Below are 12195 nucleotides of genomic sequence, written 5' to 3'. Positions count from 1 at the left end.
AGCAGACTATGTACTATAACATTTATTTACTACCAAGAAATTTGGACATTATGTAGTGAGGAGTTGAGAGTTGAGATTAAAATGTTTACAACCAAGAGAATTAACTGAAATCGATAACAGTTGTAGATGGCTACTATTATTGTTGTTAAACTTGCAAGCTGAAATACTTGGGCTTGACATTTTGCACACAGAAAAGTTCATAAAAACTGCTTTTAATTGACTTTATAGTATTTCTTGGTAAATCGTGCAGTAGGTTGTTACAAAATTCATGTGAACTTTTATGTATACAAATGTCAGATCAAGTGCAGGTTTCATTAATTATATATATTTTAAACTTCCAACAATAAAAACAGAAGCCAAGAAATTAAATACAATAAAAAATGAAATATTTATTCATTTGGCTCAATAATGACATAGCTCACCATTCTTTTTAATAATAGCAATTCCCTGCATGCAGTTCATCAATACACTACAAGTAAATAGTTGTGTAAAAGGAATTAACATTACTCTTTTGGTTTGTGCAAAAACAAAAATTTATATCATGTTAAGTAATTGCACAACTTTGCCACTATGTTCATGGCTAAAAGGGACAGAGCCCAAGTTATATCTCTGATAGCTTTAGTGCAGCAGGAATTAAAAAAATAAGACTAGTCTGCATAAGCAAATACTACAAAAGTTGAGTTAAAAAAAAACCTTCCATGAATAAAGGGTTATATTGAGGCAACCATAGTTGGTAGAAAATGACCTAGGTTTGAATTTTTGACCAATGTATACCCTACTGGAATGATAGAAAAAATATTATAACAAAGAAATCCACAAAACCCTTGTCTAACTTTTATTTTAGGAAATTATCCATTGAAAAGTCTAATGGATTCAAAAGTTTGGAGTTGTGATTAAAAATGAAAAGCAAAAGCATAAAGTAAAATAAATTGCCATGTCATCAACTTGAAAATAATTATCTTATGTATAAAATGCAGCAAATAAAATTGATCATATTTTTACATTATTTATATTTAAACAAGTTTTGGACATATTAGCAAAATACGAAGTATATGTTTTGACAGTAGGCAGTATGCAGTGTGTTTCCTTGAATCTAGAGAGACACCATATGACACTCAAATTGAATTAAAAATGGAAAAGGAAAAGTGCTTTTAAATAACTGCAAGCTATTCTGCTTGACATACTAGACATAGAGCAGGTTGAAATCACTGTACTACCACCATGTGACTTCTAACCAAGACTTGTGAAGAATGGATTGTGTAAAATAGAGCAGCATAGGCAATTAACATGCATTAGTGATAGTCTTCAAACTATTTATGTTTAATGAATGGTGCAGGATACATCCCTGTTGGAAGCTTGCAAAAGACACATATACGGTGGTACATATTTGATTTAATAGAAGTTGCTTATCAGGATATATATATATATATATGTATGTGTATATATATATATATATATATGCAAATATGCCCCCACAGGATAAAATAACTATTTACATAACAGAGGGTGTGTTTAATTGACATAAAATGTCAGCTTTGCTGAGAGCAGAAGATGGCAAAGCAATACTGCAGCAGAAAGTGGAACAACTATTCTAAATGATGCTTTAGATATACTTTTCTAGAACAGATTTATTAGATTACTTTTTTTGGGAAAACATTTAACCAAAATTAAATATAGTGCTCTGGAACTTAGAATAAAATTTGCACTTGCTGAAACAGAATACTTTGCATAAAAATAATCCTTTAAAAATTAGAGGAGACTTTACAGGCACATAACTGTATAGATATAAACAAATGTAGACTAAAACACTTTCAAAATTAAAGCCGGCTAGAAAATGGAAGTACCTGATATTATTGTTAGCATTTTTTTCTGGTTTTGAGCAAGAATTTCATCTCTTGGGCAAAGCTCTTGTCTGATTTTCAAGAAACTTGTGGAGTAGGAACACAGGACTCTTATATTCTTTTTTCTCAACCTAAAGCTCATTTACAAAAATAGTGACGTAGTATTATGAATAAACTATGAATTAGCGACCAGGGAAATCCACTAGAACAAATTTTGTAAAAATATGGCAGATATGGAAGTTAAAAATAGAGTAGATGCAAGTACTGTACTAAAAATGTTTGGTGTGGTTACAATGGATCACTTTGCACAACTATCCCTATGGTCTAGGTAGCCATTGAATTTCTCCTCAGCAGTGTCAGCTGGTAAAGAAAACAGTAACCTCTTGTCAGTGTTGGTACCCTGACTCACAGAGTTGTAGTGACAGAGAGGTCACTGTCTTATTATAGGCACTGACCATGAGTATTTGTTAAAACAGTCAGTTTGGCATAGACCTCCTCTGGGAGTTCAGTTGACACATTAAACTTTACCTTCTTAGGCTGTAAACAATTGATCACAAAGATAATTCTTTGTTTCTTTTTTTACTTTTGATTTTCCCTGACCTCTTTCCCTTTGCTTTCTTTTTCTGGTTTGTCCTTCTCAAATTTTTCTTTGTCTGGCTTTGTTACACTATCATAGGAAGGAGGAGAGGTGGTAGAGGAACTTCCATCTGTTTTTTCTGGCATGGAGTTCCCATTTAATTTGTCAATAATCATGTCATCTTTTATAGGTAAGTCAATCCTCCCTTTGATTGCCTCTTTGTTATACTCATTTACTACCTTCTTTAACCTTTGCTTTAAAAGATAACACCTGAAATTACGCTGAATGATAGCAGCAGACACCTCCTCTTGTTTGCGTTTCAGAGTGGTTGTAATGGGCTCATAGGAGACTTTGGAGGGGTTTGACGCCATGAACCGATCTTCCATCTGAATTCGAAGGGCATCCATCTCTCCACTCTCACCCAAAACACGCTTTGTAAAGGCAAATAAGATGTCAAGGCAGTGGATCCTGTCCCCACTGACCATGGGCAGGTCCATGGCAATGAGCTGGACTTTGTTCGGTTTTGCTATGAGAAGAGGAGGATCCAGGGCAGCTGCAAAATCAGAGAGCTTGGAGAACTCTATGAACTGGGTGGCGTCGGGATCAAACTTCTCCCAAACCTCATAGAACATCTCAAAGTCGTCCTCACTCAGGGGCTCTGCGCTTTCTTCAGTAGCAACACTGAAGTTCTCCAGGATGACAGCAATGTACATGTTCACCACGACCAGAAATGATATGATGATGTAACTGACGAAAAAGAAAATCCCAACAGATGGGTTTCCACAGTCTCCCTTAACTGAGCTGCCAGGGTGAATTGCGTCAGGGTCACAGTCCGGTGGTGCACTGTTGAGGATAGGCGCTAGCAATCCATCCCAGCCAGCAGAGGTGGTAATCTGGAACAGGCAGATCATGCTGTTGCCGAAGGTCTCAAAGTTGAACATGTCATCAATTCCAGCTTCCTTTTTAACATAGGCAAAGTTGGACATTCCAAAGATGGCATAGATGAACATGACCAGGAAGAGCAGGAGGCCGATGTTAAACAGCGCAGGAAGGGACATCATCAAAGCAAAGAGCAGCGTGCGGATCCCCTTGGCCCCTTTGATCAGACGCAGGATTCGGCCAATCCTGGCAAGACGGATCACTCGGAACAAGGTAGGGGACACGAAATATTTCTCTATCAGCTCAGCCAGAAACATACCTATGGAAAAATACAGAAAACCGCTAAACAGTGAGTATTTTAGGCTTATATGAATTGAAAACAATAAATTTGTTTAATGAAATAAACAAAACTCATAAATTTGTTATGAGTATAAATCTTTACTATTTGGATCCACTTCCTAATATTACCAATGAAAGATTATAGGGTTTTATTTTATAATTCTATAATGTCATAAACCAATATGGACTCTTGCAAAATCCTATAAATTAAATAATCTCACATACTCGTATGGCATTTTAAGATTACATACTCCCAATTACTATGAATAGTTATATATGAAATGTTTCAACAGCAAAGACTATTTCTGAAATCTTCAAATATATTGCTTTCTTTTTGAATACTGTCATTTTTCAATTAGTGGAGAATGACCAAGAGTGTTGAACTTTAGATCTGTACACATGATGATTCTCAGATCTAATTTCCATGTTACACAGGTGGTAGGCTGTGGGGGATTTTTTCAACAACTCTACTTCTCTGTAAATAAACCATTCTTACCTACGATGGAAAGAATCACTACCACAAAATCAAAGATGTTCCAACCTATGGTGAAGTAGTAGTATCTGAGGGAGATCAATTTCAGCACAAATTCTCCAGTGAACAGGATAATGAACACAAGGTTGATTCGGGACAAAACTAGAGTCATATATTTGCTCTGGTCATCAGTTTCTACCATCATAGTGACCATATTGAGACAGATAAGGATCATGATACTGATATCAAAAACTTGTCTGGTGACAAAATCAAAGACCATTCCTTGGAATTTGTTCTACAAAGAGAGAGAAAACAAGAAGGTTAATAGGCATATTTCATAAATAATGATCCACAAAATTGCAGATGAAGTCCTTCTGTATATGGCCCGTGGGATGTGTACCCTTCTCACACCGCCTGAAACAAATCTGTTAAAAAAAGAGAAGGAAATGAAAAATGTCATATGACTGAAGCAAAGCATAATTGTTTTATTCAGATTCTATGGGAAGACAAAGCTGAGTGACATAAATTGGTGGCAACTGGCTGATAATGTGCATAGGCTTTGCTTGATCTTAATAACTGGTAATTTTTACAAAAAATATAACAACAATGAAGATTTACAAAGTAGGTTAATGTAGACAGACTTTTAGATGGATGAATATGCCAGTTGATTTATCAGCACTTTAGGAATTTTGAATTTTGTCGTGTTTCTGTCTGTCCATGACTCAAAATATCAGTCATTTTTTATTTAATTCTGCTTCTTCTAACAATAATACTTAAGTGGCATTCAGTAAAGTAGGTTTATTTCCTTTTGTGTATGCTGTCCTACTTTCTCCCTCCCCTCCCTTCCCTCCTACCCCCGCCCCGCCACCCCAGCCCAGACTGCACCCTCTTAAAAATTATGCAAAGTGAAGTCATTTATAAGATTCATGAGACTTTGTCAAATCCTAGTTCAGCAATTATAGGCTATGTGACTTTGGGTACAATATATACCTTCCTTGGGTCTTTTTTGTCTTTTCACTATAATGAAGCTCTACAGGGTATGCGTTCTGGATAAATCATGTGTGTGTGTGTGTGTGTGTGTGTGTGTGTGCTGAAACCAACTATTTTGATGACACCCTTTCCTTTCTAAGTAGGTGAAAAACTGTTCTCTGTGACAACAATGGAGAGAACAAATGGCACAGAGGGAGGCCACGGATGTTGAATGGGACAAGAGGGGGGCCATGTAACAGATCAGAGCAGGCGACACTGGGTGCACTGTTGGCAGCGGAGCACGAGCTCGCTTTGGGAGCAGTTACTGGGAACTCTGACTTGGAACTTTCCAACTGACAAGTAAAGAACACTGCCTCATTTTTAAGAACTTAGTAATTCTCAGAGTGTAGTAATTGCAACTTGTGTTATACAATATGTACTTTACAATTAGATCATAGTATATATATTGGTGATATCACCTAATATGTTCTGAACCAGCACTGCCCAGTTTCATCATATGGAAATAGGGCTTTGGAATGTTCAAGGAGGTGAGTAATTCTTACTGCAGGCCGAGGTATGGGTTTCTGAGGTTTCTTAGACCCAAGTTTCTTCATGGCATTGTAGTATTTTTTCTGTTCCTCTGTCATAAAGATGTCTTGACCTCCAAAGTAAAGACATAGTAGGAAACTGGTTACAATCCAGCCTGTTTTACAGCAATACTTTTACAAAAATATTTCTGAGTCTTTCCTTTAATCCTTCTTTTCAATTTTTAAATGGATCTTACCCTACTTCATATAGATTTATCCTGTGAAATTCTCAGTACCTTAACATTATGTAAAACCCATAATCTCATAGAACTGCGATTAGTACAGGATTCTAATCTGATATATTACGTTTAGAAGGAGGCTCAGGGGTCTCAAATATATTTTCAATAAAGAAAAAAATCGTAGTCCATTTCAGTGTTGACAGCTTTATTTTTTTATTCAACACTTTTTGAGCACTTGCTGTAAGACAATGTATTCAGTATCAGAATTATGTAGATCTGTATCTATATGCATCTATATGTAAACAAATAAAACAACCCATCACTGCTGAGATAGCAGTAAACTCCAGGATTCAGAAAGAGGCTTTATATAGGGGAGCGGTTCAGATGTTAAAGAATCTGCCTGCAATGCAGGAGACCCAGGTTCAATCCCTGGGTTGGGAAGATTCCCCTGGAGAAGAGAATGGCTGCCCACCCCAGCATTCTTGGCTGGGAGATCCCGTGGACAGAGGAGCCTGGCGGACTACAGTCCATAGCATTGCAAAGAATAGAACACGGCTGAGTGACTAACACCCTTAAGCTAGACCTTAGAGGATGATTAAGGGTTTGCTAGACAAAGCATTTTAGGAGGGAAAAAAAATATCCTGTGTAAAGTGATGGAAAAGAGCATACCTTGTTCAGAAAAGGGCAGAAAATCCATGTAGCTGTGTGTGTAGCAAGTGATAGTGTTAATGGTGGGTGGGTGGTTACTGAGGAGGAGGGAAGTGAATATAGAAAGCGTGTGGGAGAAGATGAAGCTGGAAGACTGGGTGGAGAGAATTCCTGAAAGGCTCTGTAAGCAAGGGTAAAGCATGCAGGTCCACTGGATGTTTTGAGGCAATATGGTCATATTTCTAAGTCAGAATGACACTATAGCAGATCTGCAGAGGATGAACCTGGAGAGGAGCCACCAGTTAGAGGCTGGAATCCTCTGCGGCTGAACTGACCATATAGTGAATGGAAAAGAGTATAAAAATGACCTAAGTCGGTCATGACTATGAGTGTCCTGGTTATTGGGATGTAAAAAAAAACGGAATCTCAAAATGGGGAAAGGTGAGAGCTGAGGAATACTTATCTTCTTTTTCTGTTGGTTGAAGTTATCTATGATGACACCAATGAATAGATTCAGAGTGAAGAATGACCCAAAGATGATAAAGATGACAAAGTATAAGTACATATACAGATTTTCTTCATATACAGGCTGAAGTTTAACCTAAATAATATTGAAAATATTAAATAACATTTAAAAACACAATAAGTACTTGGGCTAAATTAAAAATTTGGTGAGTGTTGTTACCTTCTGTAGAGCTATTTTTTGCCTTGACATGAGATATTGTTCTGCAAAAGCAGTTCTTTTTTTAAATTAGTATGACCTAGTATAATCTGCCTGCAATGCAGGAGACCTGGGTTCCATCTCTGTGTCAGGAAGATTTCCTGGAGAAGGGAATGGCTACCCATTCCATTATTCTTGCTCAGAGAATTCCAAGGAATGAGGAGTCTGGTGGGCTCTAGTCCAGGGGGTTGCAAAGAGTCAGACATGTCTGAGTGACAAACACTACTAGTATATTGAAAGTTTGTAATTTTTATGATTGTTCTTAAATCTGTTTTCCCATTGGGGCTTACCTGTACATATTCTTTAGAGTAAATAACAGTGGTATAAACAAGGCAAACATTTTGAACCTACTGTTTGTCTTACTATAATTTTTTTTTTTTTTGCAGTTTTTTCAACTTGGGTTTGGAGTTGAAACCCAAGATAACTCCTTATCTTGGAGTGAAGGCTTTAATAACAGAATATCGACTTCTAAGAGGAAAATTCAGCATAAACAGATGTGTGCTCAGGAACTATTTTTATTCCTATTTTCTAAATTGAGTTTCCCTGAAACTTGCTTACTTTTATCATGATATTTTTGGAAGCTGCTTCACAGACTCTGATTTATCATACTCTCCAGGGATGGAGGAGACTAGTTCCTTCCTGTCTGAGCAGTTTTCCCAACCTTAAGAGTCTCGTTTACTGGACTGACCTGACTGACCTGTTATTAAATGTATAATAGACATATATGAACCAAAGTATCATTTACATGGAAGTGAATTGGCTTAAAAAGAGAATCTCTACATGCAGTTGTCAATGTTCTGATGGCTTCTAATATAATATTCTGGGCCTTTCAGTTAAATTATCACAAATGTTCACTATGGAAAAGTCTAGTAACTATAAATAGTTATTTGAGTGATACTTACATCTCGTGAATCAACAGCTGCATACATAATGTCCATCCAGCCTTTAAATGTGGCCTGTTAAACAACATATATTTGAATTCTGCATAAAAACCTAATCCAACAGTATGCATTTGACCATATGAAAATATGATAGCTATTACAAATAATTTTTGTATAATATTTTGAAATACTCTACAAAGAGGCTTGAATTCTCTACAGTTGAAATTTCAATGAAACTGAAATCGAATAGGATTTTATTTCAAACTGGAACTTGTTTTGTCTTGGAAGGTATTCTGTTTTTTTCTGTGCTAACATTTAACTAGATGAATCTCAGTCTCAAATCACTTTCGGAAGCTAAGCTCTATCATTCAAACCTCTGGTGTGTTTAAGCAATCAACTGTTTTGGTTAATTTCTTGATTAGTTAATATATTGTCAATTATGTCCAAATAATTAAATATTACACATTTTAAAATCCACACCAAAAGATTTGCATTTCCACACCTAATAGCTCTATACCCTGAAGATGTTGATACAATTAATTATCTGGCTAATAGTCTATACATTTAATTGATTACTACTATATATATTATTATTTTAATACACAAAATTGCTTATTTGGCAATTATTGGTACAGAAAACTAAAAATGGTACTAATGCATTAACAATAATAGAATAAGAAAAAACAGGAAGCAGAAATATAAAATCATATTAAAACATACTAACAACTGAACACTGGGGAAAATACATTAAAATCACCACAAAATATCTTCTTTACAGTCAAGCCAAGCTAATAGTACAGCTGTTAGAGTACAGCTGTTATCATTAACTACTTTTGTGCTGTCAGATATTAATCACTCAAAGAACATCAGAGAAATGATTTACTTGAAATCTTTTTCAAAACTCATACAGTAGGTACTTACCACTTGAAGCAGTGCAAGATAGCCAGCGCCAACATTATCAAAATTTACTTTCACATTTTTCCACCGAGCTTTCTTGCCAAGAGCCTGACAGTCACTCAAATTGTTAACTTCACTAACATCAAACATGTTACCCGTTGTAGTGTTTACACAGTGGTAGAACTTGCCAGCAAACAAATTCACACCCATAATGCTAAAGATCAGCCAGAAGATGAGACAAACCAACAGCACATTCATGATAGAGGGAATCGCTCCAACGAGGGCATTCACGACGACCTAGAAGAGGAGATAAGGATAAGGCAGCTTACAGATCGTTAAAATGGAAACCATTTCTTCCATTATATAGTTAACATAAAATGGGTGCTTAATGAGTTAAATAAAAATCTGGGTGGACAAGTTGTTTCTTCCAATATTTTCTAGAACATATTCAGTAAGGGAAAACAGACAGTGACACAACTAAAAAGCTAAAGGATTTAAGGAAAGCAAAGTATTCCAAAGTATGAAAAGAAATAAACAAAAACCTGATAGAGTAAGATGGAGTCAGAAAATGTTTGTATGCTAGGGAAAAACAGAAAAAAATGTATTAAATACCAACAGAAGAAGTAGTCATCATTCAGCAATTCATTTTAATTTTCAAAGGTATTAATGAATAATTGGTGGTTTGAAAACATGGTTAAACAAACCCACTACAAAGAAACAAAGTAATGATAATGCCTTAAATCTGTGTCCCCAGATCAAGCTAACTTTTGATGATGATGAAGAATAGTATTAGGAATTTACAAGGTCATTTTTTCCCCTACTGATAATTTCTAATTTTTTAAAAAGTGAATTAAGATGGGAAATAAGATGGAATTTATCTCTGAAGTACTGAACGTATTCCCATTATTATTGTTCCAAATCTCTTAATGGTTTACTTCAGGGCACTCATTACTTTACCAACCCAAGCCAACCTATTTGTTGAAGGAGAAGTTCCATCACCTTTCCTCTAATTGAATTCAGAAGAGATTAATATGTACTTTCAGATCTCTAGCAGTTTGTATGTTTTCTTATCTAATTAATCTGTTTTATCTAGTTAATTAATATTGTGACTATTTTGTTAAGCACTTATAAGTGAAACTATTATTTTTAAATACTGAAACATTATTTTAGAAATCAACACCAAAGAATTTTAAATTAATATCAAAACTTGAAATCCAAAATTGTAAAAACTTCATATACTAGTTGAATCTTATTTCTTATAGAAATTGTCATGTATATTATACCAAAACCAGGTATTTTTCTCTAAAATTTGTGTAATATGACCTCCCATAAATTTTCTTATCATCAAGTAAGTGCATGATACCTTTTACCATATTTTATAGCTAGAATATTAATTCTATCATATTATGAGAATTAAAAATGTTAATGTAGAATAATTTTCAGATTAGAGCAAATTTGGAAATTTTTAATTTTGTTCAGTTGCTGTCTGCCCTCAAAAATGAATTATTGATATGGAACCATGCAATTAGATGAAAGCTTAAATAATGTCAGTAATACTAAAAGATTGGTATGGAAAAAACTTGAAATTACATAATAATTTTTAAAAATTTTATCTTGTGTGTTTATTTATCAAGTAACAATGAAGTAAAATTATAATGTAACACTAAGCATTTCCTTGCTTTCAGCACATCTGGAGAGTGGTTTCATTCTTCCTGGTGAGTGAATCTCAAAGTCAAGGCTGAAGTGTTTTTAGTGCTTCAACAAACCACCTCCTAACATAAAAGCCCTATGGCCTAGAAGAAATTCAATATCCATGTGCATTTGCAAGCTGGATTAAACAAAGCTGGCCTTCGTGCTAACTAGTATTTTGAGGGGTGTGGCAAGTAGATGTGAATATTGTGTACTTTATGTTTAGATGCATAAAATGTACACTAAGGAAGAGAGATGGAGGGGCAAATACAAGTGCTAATGGAAAAAGTGAACCTCATTCAGAATGCTCACTTAAAAGGGAGGTCTGTAAAACAAACCCCAGGGGTTGCCTGCAATGCTTAGTTAATTATCCTAACCCCTACTTAGGTTGCTTAGGATATGCAGATTTTGTCAGAGGCTACAATTTAGTGTTGTTTTCCTGCACAACAACTTTTTATTACCAATATTAATGAAAGAAGTAGAGCACACAAAAACTTCATTACTAGTTATTTTTAAGAAATCCAACTACCTATTGAAAGGAAGAATATCTCCTCCTAAGATGAATGTCAGTAGTAAACAGTCATTATAAAATGTATAAGCAGTGAAAAGAAATAAATGGCAACACAGAGTTTGTAGTTGTGTGGAAACATCCTTGATCTGTTACCAGGAGACCTGGATTCTAGTTTTAGTACTGCCACAAAAAAATTTTTTGAGAGTCTGTTTTAATTTCAGGAGGGTAGGCGTAGTGATCTTTAGGATTTCTGCTTTGAAATTGTATAATTCTATGAAATAAATGTCAGAAGAGTGTGGCACCCCTCTGTCTCTAAATCATTACCTACATTTAATTTTAATATGAATCATGAGAGCTTTTATTCTTCTTACCCTCATGCCTTCAAACCGGGATAAAGCTCTCAGTGGTCTTAAAGCTCTTAATGTCCGTAGGGATTTGATGGCACCAAGTTCTGAGTAGCCAAGAGCATTGGCTACCAAGCTAACCAAAGAAACCTGAAGAAAAAACAAATATCAGTCAGTCCACCAGGAAATAAACTATTGACTAGAGGCATGAGATGTAATATCTCTCCTTTAGTGCCAATCAAACAAAGCTTTAGACAGCCCTTGGCAGCCTTCATTTTCTACACAGTAGTGTGCTCATTTTACCTTTCCAGTCTCATATTAATTGCTTTTCTTACCAGGGAAACTGGAGTCCTTGCCCATTTATGTAAACATCCATAAGGCCCTCCAGTTAGATATTTTACCAATGGAGCCCTTTTCATCCTGAACATGGACCACTGATGATTCTATATTTAATTCAAAAGTCATATCCTTCATAGATCTGTGTTTAACATCATTGATTAATAATCATACTTCATTTCCAAGTTTTGCAGTATCCTGGTTATGTGTATTGCAGGCACTGACCATACTTCCAGGTCACATTAACTTTTTATGGACTGAAATGGAACATTCTTCTTTCAATGTTTCTAATAATACCTGGATGAATATCTTTAGTCAGTACATG

General features: G+C 35.3%; 1 protein-coding gene across 2 annotated transcripts in view; it reads right to left on the bottom strand.

Moving 5' to 3' along the window:
* Window positions 1-364: 364 nt before the first annotated feature.
* The window catches only part of LOC101103874 (sodium channel protein type 3 subunit alpha), a 116575-nt gene continuing 104744 nt past the window's right edge, over window positions 365-12195 (bottom strand). For both annotated transcript variants that reach the window (XM_042243788.2, XM_060411123.1), the window contains 7 exons: window positions 11562-11684; window positions 9015-9287; window positions 8115-8168; window positions 6955-7092; window positions 5641-5745; window positions 4133-4403; window positions 365-3616 (listed from right to left, as the gene is read on the bottom strand). In XM_042243788.2, the coding sequence (XP_042099722.1) occupies window positions 2421-3616; window positions 4133-4403; window positions 5641-5745; window positions 6955-7092; window positions 8115-8168; window positions 9015-9287; window positions 11562-11684 (2160 nt within the window). In that variant the 3' untranslated portion in view covers window positions 365-2420. The remainder of the gene's footprint in view (window positions 3617-4132; window positions 4404-5640; window positions 5746-6954; window positions 7093-8114; window positions 8169-9014; window positions 9288-11561; window positions 11685-12195) is intronic.

The sequence above is a fragment of the Ovis aries genome, chromosome 2, assembly GCF_016772045.2.
Source record: "Ovis aries strain OAR_USU_Benz2616 breed Rambouillet chromosome 2, ARS-UI_Ramb_v3.0, whole genome shotgun sequence".
In the NCBI taxonomy this organism is placed as follows: Eukaryota; Metazoa; Chordata; class Mammalia; order Artiodactyla; family Bovidae; genus Ovis; species Ovis aries.
The sequence above is the reverse complement of the archived record's forward strand: the minus strand, read 5'-3'. Positions and strand labels throughout refer to the sequence as shown.